The following is a 14,591-nucleotide window of genomic DNA, read 5'->3' on the forward strand; positions in this document are numbered from 1 at the left end:
TATGCATATTTTAATTATACTTGGCATGTTTATACGTGCATTTAGCAAATATAAATCATATATCTACCTACATTAAACGATCGTAAGTGGCACCACTGTTATTTTTTTCGGTGTTCTAATTTACGTTTGTAAATTAGTATGGTGTGTAGAAAATTGATAGTTTGAGAATTGTTAACTGCTGCGTTTGGGATAAAAATAGTCTGTGGGTCACTCGTCAGCTTGCAAGAATGCAATTAAAGAGTTGAAATTTAAGAGGGGGGGGGGTGAAAAGGCAATTTAAATTTCTGAACTTACGAAGAGTCTTTGTTTTTCTCAAAATTTCAATTCGTTCGAAAGTTATTGCAGTTTTAGGATATTTAATCCGGGAATTTTTGTACACTTTCTTTTTGTTTTAAATAATGGCTATCTATCTATTGTAGTGAAAAATATGCTCGAGCTTATGCTAATATTGGAAGTAACAACAAATAACGTAGCGAGTGGTTAGAGGCTGCCAGATAACAGATCTTAACATTTATAATGGAATTTTAAAAAAATATAGACTGGTGTACGTTAAATCTGTCGAGTCGCAAAAGTCCTCGATGTTCCCGTAACAAATCAATACCTCTGGGGGTACTGGATTGGAGATCGATCGTGTTCTGATTCAGGACAAAATTACGATCTGTGGATGAATGAATGGATGTATGAATGGGTCCGCCCTATAAACGGGTGCGACGTATGGTGTGGGAGAAGTCGAATTTTTAGCCATAGATGGCGCCACTGGAAAAAAAAGAACAATCGCACTCCCTCTGCCTAAACAGGCATACGTCAACAGCAACAACAACAAAAATATAAACTGAAAGATGAAGAGAAATAAAAACAATTTCTTCTATTTGAATTGATCCTAAATTTAAATATTTTCAAATATTATGCCCCTTGTTATTTTTTTTTAATCTAGGTAATCATTCATTTTGTTATTTCGTCTAGGTAATCATTCCTTTCGTAAGCACTTATTAGCAAAATGTGCTTTCAAGAAATTAGATAATTATATATTTTAAAAGCAAAATGATCTTTTATTGTTTGAAATGTATTAATTTTAGGGAATAAAAGAATGATTAAAAGTAATTACATACAGAAAATATTTTGGATCAAATTACAGTAAAAAGTGCCGGCAATCAAGTTGCTGGTACTTTTTACCGGAAAATTCATTTTTACGGAAAATGTTACGGAACAAAAAATCTAATATATCGTAATTTCTGTAGTAAAAATTATCGTAAAATCGGTGAATTATTCGATTTAAATAAATATCACTATAAAAATCTATGATATAATCTTTAACGATATCAATGAATTTTAGGGATGATTACCCAAATTGCCGGTACTTTTTACTATAATATGGTCAGGAATTTTTTACAGTGCAGAGCCTAGTGAGCAGAACGAGCAGGGAATAAAGAATGAAATTTTTGATTTTAAATAGAGTTTAACCAAAAACATTTAAAAATTTGCTACTAAGACTTCTGTTATCCTAGAATTCATCTATAAGACAATTGAAATCATTTTGGTTTGAAATGGAATAATGAAACATTAATTTTTATTTTCAAAAATTGAGCCTCTTAGTAAATTTTAAATTCAGGATTTCAGCAAGTAAATGTGACAAAGTTAAATAAATTTCTATAACTTGCAAATGGATTTATGAATTTATGTAAATTTTTTTTTTACGGAAGGTGATAAAGAGAAAATATCTCGTATATCTGCAAAGACTTTTCTTACAAAAATTGATAAAACTGGTCTTAAATTTATAACTTAGAAGAAACTGATTCAAAACAGTTTTTGATTTAAATTATTCTAAAAATATTCCACAAATTCTTCAAACATCTAATAATTTTAAAAATAGAAAAAATCTAGTTCCTAAATTATAATTTGTTAAACGAGATTTTAAATATTTATTCTCATCCAATTTTTAAACTCGTATTGTAATTGTTTCTAGACTTTTTAAAAAAGCTTAATTAGCATCATTTATAAAAGTATTTCACAAGCATTAAAAGAATAATATTTAATCTGCCTCGTTTTCTAATGAGTTTTCTAAATTTTAATAGCTAAAACCAATTTAGTTTCATTTTTCTAAATTGAAACACTTTATTTTTAAATATACGTTAATACGTTTTCTCGAATAAAAATAAGCATTTTTACATATTTTAAATATTTAGTAGATTTTGCATTATAACTACTATTTTAAACTTTTAACATTCCTTTCCACAGAAACTCATTTCCAAGCTTTTAAACGTGTTCTAGAAAGCAATATTATCACAAGCTATAAATTTTATTGTACTATTTTAGTTTGCTTGTGCAGGAATATATTATCTCACTGAATCATCTTCTGTCTAATTAATGTCGTGCGTAGCAAACTATTTGAATTAATATGCGCCAAAAGAATATTTATTTTATTTTAATAAACAACTATAAATTGTTTTATTAACATAAATTGAAAACATTTAAAAGTATATTATATTTTTATTACCTTAAAAAGAGCAGCATTGGAAATAAATATTTTGCTAATGCCAGTAAAAAATAACTATAGGTAAATAACTTCTGATAAAATAAGTACGCTTTACTTTATTTTACTTATTTATTCATTTTGAATTTTTTTCTTTCTAGCGTGGACGTCCATGTTAAGACTATACTACGTCATTAAAACCTTTATAAATCTTTGTTTTTAGTTTTGTTAAGTACATTTTTATTATTAAGATCGGCAATTACGATTAGCTATTCTAGGACAGTATTAAAAAAATTAGACAGGGCTGAACCATAATTTAGTCCAAATGCACAGCATGCTAATAGAGTAAAATGTTTTAGTTCCTCCATAATTTTCCAGGTACTAATTATTCATTCTTAAACGTGAATTCACTTTACTACAGTTCAACTTCATCAGTCATATGGTGTAATTCAACACTTAATTAAGATTGTTAATTAATGTTAAGAATTAACATTAATTAACAATCAATATTAATTAAGATTGTTTCATGATTGCATGGCACAGAGAAAGTTTAAGTAAAGAAGGGTAAACTAACCAGTGAAGGAACGCTTAAGCTTAGCTTGCCTTTAAAAAAATCATAAAAATTTCAAAATTTGTAATTTTAGCTAAATGACAGTGCCAACATATTTTTTATTAAATGCAAATTGTGTAAAAAAAATTAAAGAACTTACATGATATCGTTTTACGCTTTTAGTGGTTCAAATTATAAGTAGTAAGATAACCAAGTTTAGGAACAATTCTTACCAGTGAATGAACACTAAATTTTCCAGTGAATGAACAGTTAATTTTGAGAATTTTTATGCTCTTTAGTAATTCTTAGGCCATACAAATGCCTAAAAACAAGGATTTTTTCTTGGAATTATAGCATCTAACCACAGTGAAAGTGGAAAATTTTACTTTCTATTCAGTCAGGAAATGGAAATTAAAACGGGGTTGAATGCAGAATTTAAAAAAAAATGTCTTTAATTTTCTTTCTCACAGTTTAATAGTCGAATCTAAATCATGAATGTTTATCATTGTGTAATCTGATGATGTTTTATTACTATTATTTTATCGCGTTTTCGTTTAATCTTTTTCCCCTTGTTCTTTAAGCTTCTTTTTATCTTTTTAAATATTTTTTTCTCTTCATCATAATTTCTTGCTTTAACTCTTTTTTCAGCTCTTTCAGTCTTTTAAAATTTTCGTTCCTTTTCTGAAGTTAATGCAAAAGGTGATTGATTTCTTTTTATTTTGATTTGATCTCCCTCCTTTTTCCCAATATTTGGCCAATTTATTGTATTTTCGAAATTTCTTCTGATTTTTCAATACTATTTCTAGAATTTTTCACTAGATAATTGATGGGAAAAGGGTGTTTCAATGTTGTTGTTAATTTACGTCGCACTAGAGCTGCACAATGGGCTATTGGCGACGTTCTGGGAAACATCCCTGAGGATGATCCGAAGACATGCCATCACAATTTTGATCCTCTGCGGAGGGGGGGTGTTTCGAAGTTTGAGGAAAATGTATCTCTCATTAACTTATATCTAGTGGGTCTTCAGCAGTACTTACCATTTTCTGACTTTGATTACTAATGGAACGAATTGTTTTTGCAACTGACAATGCCACAAGAGGACTTATCTCAAAATCAGTTTTCAAGATATCATTATCATTAATTATCAATGTTAGTTGTTTCAGCTTCAGTGCCAAAGTATGAATTAATCAAATTTTCTTTTTGTAATAAACTCTTCCATTTTTGGAAAAGCACTGGCTATTGGATATTTGGGATATTAGACTCTTCTGTCAATGTTCCTTTAAAAATATGCAACATATCTTGTGAGATTTCATTCTCAAGCTTCGGAAGAAATAGTGCATCGTTACTCGAAGTTCTCGTTCATCGAAATATGTGTTTTGCTGATAATCTTTCTTGCTCATTAGCTCTTTGTGTCTGTCTTGCATGCATTTGTTAAAGTCAACGTTTTCAACATCAAATGGAAAAATACCACATTTTATAAAAGCATTTTAACTTCATCAGTTGATGTTTCAAAAGCCTATTAAAAATGGGTGTAAAATTACCTCTACATATTGTTTTACGACTCTACGGATCTAACGGAAGTTTCATTCAAGTTTTCAAGGATCAAAATAAGCCTACATCACAAGGTTGGAATACACTAGTAGAATTAGGTAGGAAGCTGAACCAGAGAATTTGTTTTGATAAACAAAACTTGCTCAATTTCAAAGTGACATGAGATTTATGCCCATCCAGAAGAAGCAAAATAAGGAATTTGATAGAATTTTCGCCTATGGGAACATGGAGAAGACATGGAGAACATGCTTAAGAGTTTAATCTTGCAATATAATCGTAAGCCATGGGTAGGAAGAAGCATTTGCAATATAATCGTAAAGTGTTGCTGTGGTCATCGATTTACTTCATGAATCACTTTTTCCAATGAAATATATAGCAGGAACTGATTCTGTAATACCTCGATGGACTCTTCAGTAAGGAAAAACTACCAATGGATGTACTTTTTTTCCACTAGCTGAAATGTTGCCCAAAACTGTTGATATTTCTTTTTCATTCCTAGGAACTATAGAATATATATCCTTATAATTTTTAGGGGCAAATATTTTTCCCGTTTAAGGCCAGTATTCAACTCCTGTTTCGTTCGCATTGTAGATGCGATCACATTTTAAAAGAATGCGATGGCTACCTCCCTCCTTCTACTCCCCTCCTTAAGATTCCTCCAAAGTTCTTTAGACCACTCTCGAATATTATTTTCAGTTTAAGAAAGGGAAGTTTCACCTTTTGAAATTATCTTGGAATTGCACTGAGTTATCAGTGGATGTCGACTTAAAAAAAGCTTCACCCATTTTTCTCCTGGATGGCTGTGTTTAAATGGATGTTTCCGACCAGCTTCCGTCATGACGTTAAAGACTGCATTAGGATAATAATTTAGTTATTATTTTCTCAAAACCCGGCAAAGAAATGTTCTTTTCAAGTTTTTATAATTATATTTATTTAGTTTTCGATGAGTAAACATAATTTATTAAGCTGTTTAACGCATGATGGAACTAACCACTACATTTATAAAGATAAATTATAAATAAATTATGATTATAATTCTTTTCATAAATTTAGCAATTAAATTAGCATTTTGAAATTAAATTATTTTAGGAATTATTCATACAGCATTTAGCAGAATTTTAGGTGCCCTCTATATCGCAGGACTGCTAATTATCTTAGAGCCATGTAAAATAATATTTCACACCTACTGTTCATTCACTGGGAAATCTATTCCCAGTGAAGGAACATGCCTGTTCCTTCACTGCTTAGAAGTTGTTTTTTGTATTTTCAACATAATTTTGATGCATAATATGACTAAAGGCACAAAAAAATTAAAAATTTTCTTTTATTTTCATTAACTTGAAAAAATCCCAGTAAAGGAGCATTTGTTCTCTCATTGGTTTTTCATCGTTTGGTAATCCAGTTAATAAACATCCCCTAATCTCTGTATTTACTTATGCTATGATGCTTAAAATAAATAAGACGTAACTTTCATAACCATATTTTGAATTCTTTTTTTCACAGTTAGAAAAATCAAATTATTATATGCAATTAATTGCACTTTAAACGGATTAATACAAACACTGACCTTATAATTTCGTCATGGAAACAAGGTGCTGAGCAGATACTAACAAATTCAATAAAATTTCCAGAGGAAACTATATGTACCAGCCAACTCAATGCGTTGTTGGATGACTTCCTATCGTAAATTACTGTTACCAATCAATCTAAGTAAAAACGTTTGAAATCTAAATTTTAAAAAATATTTATCAAATGTTCATTGACTGGTTGGTTTACCTTATTGATCTAATTTTCAATGTCTAAGAAAATTTTCTGGGGAGTGTAGTTTCAATATAAAAACACCCACTCCGGAGGCTCCATTTTTTTTTTTTTTGAAAAATATTTGTACTTTTGTGAAGATTTACCTTGTTTTCCGATTATTTTTTCTTGTTATTAAAATGAGTTTTTACGTCAAAACTTTATTTTTATGGTGTGAAACCTTGCATATAACAAAATTCCCTTTCCTGCATTTCATACAGATGCATATATATAATGCTTCAATTAATCTCTAATTACAATAAGAGTTAAGTGCATGTGCAATATGGAAGGGAATTTATACTATTATGCACGGGTACAACCTAATTAAAGGAGTAATACTTATTTTAAGCTGATACTTTGTTTATGGGAAATTTATTAAATTAAAATAGTAAGAAAATGAATGTAATATAATAGTAAAAAGAAATAAAGAAAGAAGAAAATACATTTTAATTTAATTTATAGGTAGAAAATCTTGCATCGCAAAATGAAGAGTATGGCATAAATATATCGCAAACAATATAACACTGAGAAACAGCATATTGTGAAGGAGTATAACAATGGGGTAGTAACACACTATGAAGAGAATAGCATTCATCATCATCATCATAGTTGGCCAGACAGACCAATGTGAGCCAATGCTTTCCTCTGAAGATTTCTCCATGACGACTTCCGATTTACCTTTGATCTCCACTTATTTTCATTAATTACGAGAAAATCAGACTCCACTGAGTCAGCCCATCTCAACCACGGCCTTCCCCGCTTTCTTGTTCCAGTGGGTCTAAAAAGCAGTATCTTTTTTATTGTATTGTCATCACTCATTCGAATCACGTGGGCCATACAATTCATTCTATTTATTTTTATGTATTTAATTATATCAGGTTGTTTATAAATCTTGTACAGTTCGAAGCTAAATCTCCTTTTCCAGTTATTGTTTTCATTTACACCACCAAGTATACTCCGCAAAATCTTTCTCTCAAACGCTTCGATACAATTTTCCTCCTGTTTCGTCATTGTCCAAGCTTCAGAAGCGTATGTCAAGACTGGCCGGACAAGAGTTTTGCAGATTAGGAACTTTGTTTTGCAAGAAATAAACCTAGATTTAATAAATCTTCTCAGCCCATAAACAGCCCTATTTGCCAGGTAGAGTCGGTTTTTTATTTCAGGAGTAATTATGTTGCCAACGGTGATAATTGATCCTAAGTAAATAAAACTCCTTATTTTTTCAAATCTATAAGAATTTATTTCAAGATAGGGGTCTGGGACTCTGTCTCTGGAGAATAACATACATATAACATATATAACATTGTACATAGTTTTAAATTATATAATTGGATTTTTTCAATTAATTTATCCACATAACGTGAGAAAAAAATATAAAAAAAATTGTATGATTCTGATTTATCTGAAGAACATTTTCCATCATCTGCTTTAGATTATACATTTGAATTATTCTGAGCAGTATGCTATAAATATATTGTAAAGACTGTAGCATGGAGTGGCAATATATTGCGAAGAGTATAACATGAAAAAGTAATACGTTATGAAGAGAATAATATTATCTATGTTTTTAAATATTAAAACGGGTGAATTTCAATTTATTTATGCCCACAATTGATTATAAAAATATTATTTAACTTTGCTCTAACTCTAAAACATCTTGCATCGTCTGTTTGAAATTATTTATTTGAATTATTTTATTGAGTATCAGGAAAAAATATTGTGAAGAGTATAGGAGATGCAACTTATTGCAAAGAGTACATGAAGAAGCATTATATTGTGAAAGATATAACATGGAGATACAGCATATTGTGAAGAATTTAACATCGAATATCAACATATTGTGAAGAGTATAACATGGTATACATCCCTAAATGTTAAAAATGAGAGAATCTCAGTAAATTACTCCAAATAATTTAGGAAAATGGCTCATAAATATGTAATCCTGCACACTTAATACATAATTGCTAACATGCAATAGATGCCAATAATTGCCATACGTAATAGATGCCATGCAATACAACTTGCATAAAGAAAGGTTTATCCTATTAGAGTGTTCCTATTAGATTACGAAACTCCTTTTATAAACAGCGTTGTAAATTATGTAAATAATACATCAGATTTCCAGATCTCCATTAAGTATAATCCGTTTTAGTTGAATAGTTAAATTTTTCACATTATTATTATAGTTTATTTATCTTTAAGCAACAGAAAATATAAGAAAAAAATAAGCATACATAGAAAATGCTATTGCAGAGCTTTCTAATGTTAAAAGTTCATTAAATCTACTGATTTCATCTTTTCAAGTACAGATATTTGGTTACTATTATCTCATTGTTACTCTTTAAACTAAGTTATAATTAAAATATAAAACATTTTTAAAATAATATCAAACATTTCCGAAAGATATTATAAAACATTTATTGAAATACAGGAGGCATTTAGCATTGTTACTTTAAGTTAAATTAAATATTTAATAGATTCATAAAGCTTCCAAAAAGTCATAATATCGTTTCTGAAACTCGGCTTTTAAATTTAGAATAAATATTTGAGAGATTTGGAAAACGATTTGAACAAAAAGCACGGCTTCGAATATTTTTGACTTCAATTATTCAAATTTTTAAAGTCAAATTCTAATTTGATAGTTAAAAAATCTTAATTAGTCAAAATCCTGAAAAACACTTTAAAAAATAATTCAGCTAAATGCGTAAAAAAGTCATTTAGAAATATTGCTTTAAATGCATTTCCCCTTGAGAAATCTGAAACAGAGAGCAAAATACAAAAACATCTTAACACTAAACTCAAGTTTCTGAAAATAATTATTCTAGACAGAGAATTCCTTAATAATTTTACCTATCTCCTAATTTAATTAGGAGGAATTTTCTCTCAGCATAATTTACCGAAAGTATGTGCACTTAGTTAAAGTAATCTAGCGAGCATTCTTGTCCAAAATGGTAGAAAATTGTTCTAGAGAAACTCTCAACACTCTACTCTTTCTAATTAAAGCTATCTGTCATGATTCAGAATGTTTCATTTTATGTCGCAAATTTGGAGGAAAAAATGAACAAACGATAATTTGATGAATTATTTCTTGAAGGTAAACTGTGACAAGGGAGTTTAGTTACACACCTGGGAATATGAGAGTTTTGAAATTGAAACTTGTTTGCCAAATAGATGTTGAATTTGAGTTGCTGAAAGTTGTATTTTTCGAAATAAATTGCATGGAAGAGAAAATGCGTAGGATAACATTTTTTTTGAGTAATTAATATTCAGAAGGGTAAATATTATTTAAAGTGCGCAATGCAGAAAAAACTCTTTCAAAACATTTTTTTTTAATTTGCACAAAAAAAAAATCGCTTTCACTCTATTTATGTTTCATTCTTGCTAATTCAAATTTCTATGTATATGCATGCAATGAAATTAAGAGTGTGCATATCTGATAAAAAAAATTTTGAAACAATACAAAGTATCGAAAATTTTGCATTTCTGGATAGTCAATGTCCATAAAAAAAATAAGTTCTTATTTATAACCATGGATGGCAGCGGAAAATACTTTTAAATATTAAAAAAAATATTTTTTCTAAAAAACTATTGTTTTTGCTCTGCATTTTTTTTCTTTTTAACTTTACAATAAATTCCAATTTTAAGACATACGCAATAGCACGTATGATGTTTAAAGTGTCTGAAAAATATACATCAATCAATAATCTAAAAATGCCTTCGTAATTAAATTATGATTATATTATATTTCAATAAATAATTAATTAAGTCGAACTAATGTAGTTATAAATGAACAATTAGTATTCTACTGTAGAATTAATCCCTAATAAAATTATATTCTAATACTCAAAGTTACAAACGACGTAAATTCTAATATTATAATTTAAACCCCATAATTAACATTCATTATAGATTTAAAATATGCATATTCGAAATTTAAAAATTAAAAATAATATAAAATATTTGTGTTATTAACTGCAATATGGAATTACTTAATTCTAATAATCTGCTTTCATGATTATCATTAACAGAGTTTTATGCACAAATATTTTTTTCCTGTTTAAAACATAATTAAATACAGATGAAATTTATCCAAATAAATTCCTTCCGCAAAAATATAATCACTATAGGAATAACATGACAGTGATGATAGAAGATCGATATTTATTTTACATAAAACTCGTGAACGGGTGCTAAGCGTAAATTCGAGTGCACAAGTAAGTGAAATGACGCCAGCTAGACGCCAGCATGATTAGGAGATGAAGATAGAAAATTTAAAAATATTTTCAAAGTTGTATTCACAAATATTTTCATTTATATTTAAATTGCTCATCTTACATAGCATTTTAATAGCAGTCTTTATTATTTATAACAGAATAAAAAATTTTTTTATTGATATATCAAATTAGTTAGATTTTTTTCAATTTTTATGTGAGGCGCAGTATGTTATAAAACGATTACATTAAAGATAACACAGTCATTAACTATTGCACAGCAAATAATGTTTTCTTTGATATTTTTTACAGTTGTGCATCAGCCCTATGCTGTAGATGTCTATGATGAATTTGTGATTCTTGGAAATACTGCTGTGTTAAAGTGTCACTTACCTGGCCTCGTACAAGACTATGTGACCGTTACCTCGTGGATCCGTGATGAATCATTTGTAATAAGACCAACAGCCTTAGCAGGTAGGTAAAACTACAGTTCTGTTATATACTGTTTTTTTTTTCAAATTATCTATAAGGTACAAAATTTTGCTTTTATGATTCACAAATATTTTTATTCTCCTAATAGCCTAAAAGTTAACTGCGTTTTGAAATATTTTTATAGCGTTAACTTTAAGGAGGAGTAGAGATCAAAAGTTTAAAGCTAATGGAGGACAAAATTAGTGTATTGAGTATGATAATTAAATTCAGTAAACTAATTTCAGAAGACAATGGCATTAGAAATGAAAGGGTGAATATGTGGTGTTTAGATTTTCAATTATTCAATTATCAAAACTTTACAATTATTGACGTAACACAAAAATGCCGCGATTTACCCGATGTCTAAGAAATTCATGATTGTTTACTCCCGAGCAAAAAAAAGTATTTCTGAAGGAAATATTTTTTTTAAAATTAAATACTTGTGACCATATTCCGCGTATACTGTGCATGGCAAAATGGTATTATGGCATGTGGTAAATGCAGTGCATCAAGGGTCATAGAGAACAATAGTGAGCCAGGGTAGCAGGGGAATGGGCTACCGGTCACCAACTGGTCGCCGAAATGAACTAATGGGCTACCAACTATTTCCTAAGCAATTGTCAAGCGAAACAAATTTGCATAGGTCTCCACCGCAGATGTCTGTTAAATCAAGTACCCTAACTGCTGTTTGCAGTGTATTAAAGCTGGTTTTAAGCCTCAGTACCACAATTGGGTGCAAAATTAAATAGATTTTTTGATGTTCTTTAGCCTTTTTTGACAGGTGACGAAGATATATAATGTGAAATATCAGAAAAATACAATCTTCAACAATTCCCGGAAAAAATAAAACTATAAAAAGAAACATTATGGTTTGAGAAAAGTATCCATAGTATTCTCTAAAAGCAGTCAACATTGTGTAAGATATAGTGAATTAACACAACGGCATGTGTCCTTGCAGACCACGTAAGCAACTATGCGGAGATTGTTTTTATTTAGTATGATAGTGTCTACCAACAGGACAATGACGACGTGTCTAGCAGGTCCTGGTGTGTTTTTGAGTTTCAAAGAGTACCAGCATAATTATGCCACATTCCCCTACCTCGAATTTAAACTAAATTAAGAATCCTTAGGAACATCGTTATCGAGTCATGAATTTTCAGCCGCACATTTGGCCATATTAAGATGTGGTTTCCATTAAATATTGGTATTTCACACCCTTGTAAGTACTTTACTTACATAACTTCAGTTACATTATCATTCTCAAAATTGTCTGCGCAACAATGTTAGTGTATCATAACATCAAAAAAGATACTCCTTTACGTCAAACTACTCTAAACCAAATTGGTGTAGTGCCACAAGGACAAATACAGGTATACTTAAAAAAACAATGTTCTTTACACTACTCGATGTAAATTAACTGCCACCATTATTGGTATCCAGTAATGCACATTCTATAATTGCAGTTTGATAAAATACTCATAGGAGTCAGTTATTTTCACGCGACAATATAGAGAAAGAAACATTAATTTGTCGCTCTTCATTATAATCATTATATCTCTCTATAATTATCACTCTCACAATGGTCTGCGCTACACTGCAAAAATATTTGCGTATCATTTTTTCAGTGTTCATTATCACACATTCTATGACTACAGTTTGATAAAATACTCATAGAAGTCAGTTATTTTCACGCGACAATATAGAGTAAGAAACATTAATTTGTCGCTCTTAATTATAATCGAAATCTCTCTCTTTAATTATCACTCTCATAATGGTCTGGGCTACACTGTAAAAATGTTTGTGTATCATTTTTTCAGTATTCAGTATCACACATTCTATTACTACAGTTTGATAAAGTATTCATAGGAGTCTGTTACTTTCACGAAACAATATGAAGAAAGAATCATTAATTTCAGTTGTATATATACACTAAATCTAGAAATAAAATAGTTTAGTATGTGGAACATTCACGTAGTGCAGAAAGATTATAAGACGAATTCAATGTAAGTTTAACAGAATCGAAGAGGATAGTTTCGTTTAGAATTTAAGCAAATTTACACATAAAAAGTATGTCAGTCTTCATGTGTCAATTGCTCAAAATTAATTTATTTGTAAAAAAAGTCTACAAATAGTATTTTAGACGCCTTTTGGAAATCATGATCCGTATAAACCATTTTTTAATAGAATACAAAAATGGTGCAGTGTAAATAGAATGCTAGTCATTTTTTTCTGAAAACTCCGCCATTTTAAGATTTAAAAATAATTGTGATTCATAATAACGACATTAAAATAAATATTTTCAACAGTTTAACGCTGCTACAACGAAAAAGGATATTTTATAGACCAGTTTATCTAATATAGCAGAATAATTTTTTGCATTACAATCAGTAAAAATTTAATATTGATCAATATTTTTAAATTAGAGAACATAGTATTACTTGATTAAAAAGCTTGATTCGCTACAAAAATATAAAAATCGGCATGTTTCGAGCACTTAAAAAATCGGCACCCATTTTCAAGTTTTTCCCGACATTTCAACAAACTAATTACAACTAAATTTATTCAAAATAAAATATTATACGTTCAAAGTTACAAAATCTTTTATTTAAATTAAATAGTTTGAGATTTATCTATAGATTATCTTGAGATTTTCTTGGGATTTATCTATATTTAAATAATAACTAAACTATTGAATGCATTAATATGAGCATTAATATGTCAGCGTTTACTATTGAGCTAATAGTTTAAATTTATCTCAATATTCTTTTCAATTTTTGGTCAATGTGATTTTTAAATCACATTGTTTTCCTAAAATAAATTTTCTTGATGCAAAAATAAAACTCCGACAATGAAATTCGTCAGAAATTGAAAAATAAAAAAAATTAAAAAAATAGACAGCAGAAAATCTTAATTACAAATAAGTATGTTTAATTTATTTAGATTTTTATAAAGAATGAAATAATATAATGACTTTTTATGAATATAGAAACTTTTTACGTGTAAGGATTTTTAAATAGTTTCAATTTTGTCCTCATAAACACTTATATATTTTATAATATTGCTGTATAAGAAAAACAATCTAAAATATACACAGTTCAGGAAATATATGTAAAATTTAATGCCTTTATCATTTTAACTAAATTAAAGCTTCTTTTAAATGTTTAAATATTCTATTTTCCAAATAAAATGCTTATACTTCATATCCAAATTAAAATTTTATCTAAAACTTAGTTCAATCAACCATTTTATAATATTATATAAAACTAAGTAGTTAATTATCTCTTAAAATGTAGGATTAGTATAATTTATATCATGTTTAAAACAGCAAAGGTCAAGGCTCCATTTATTTATAATATCATAGAAAAAATTTTGAAAAAGAAACTTGCTTTTCATTTTTTAATGTTCTTCTGAAAATTTTTATGTTAAATTTAGGATTCTCAAATTTGCTAACATTTATCATATTCATTTTTTACCTGCTGTTACAAAACATTTGCAATTTAAAAGGGGGAAATTTTTTGCTATTTAAATAAAAGCATTTTTA

At 28.7% G+C, this 14,591-nt stretch overlaps 1 protein-coding gene across 1 annotated transcript in view; it reads left to right on the top strand.

The window, feature by feature from the left end:
- LOC107457170 (cell adhesion molecule Dscam1-like) overlaps nucleotides 1–14,591 on the top strand; it is a 269,534-nt gene that overhangs the window by 119,306 nt on the left and 135,637 nt on the right. The window contains exon 3 of the mRNA XM_087165950.1: nucleotides 10,892–11,053. Coding sequence (XP_087022076.1) covers nucleotides 10,892–11,053 — 162 coding nt within the window. The remainder of the gene's footprint in view (nucleotides 1–10,891; nucleotides 11,054–14,591) is intronic.

Source organism: Parasteatoda tepidariorum, chromosome 6, assembly GCF_982258835.1.
Source record: "Parasteatoda tepidariorum strain Cologne lab strain chromosome 6, Ptep-v5.0, whole genome shotgun sequence".
NCBI classification, from domain to species: domain Eukaryota; kingdom Metazoa; phylum Arthropoda; class Arachnida; order Araneae; family Theridiidae; genus Parasteatoda; species Parasteatoda tepidariorum.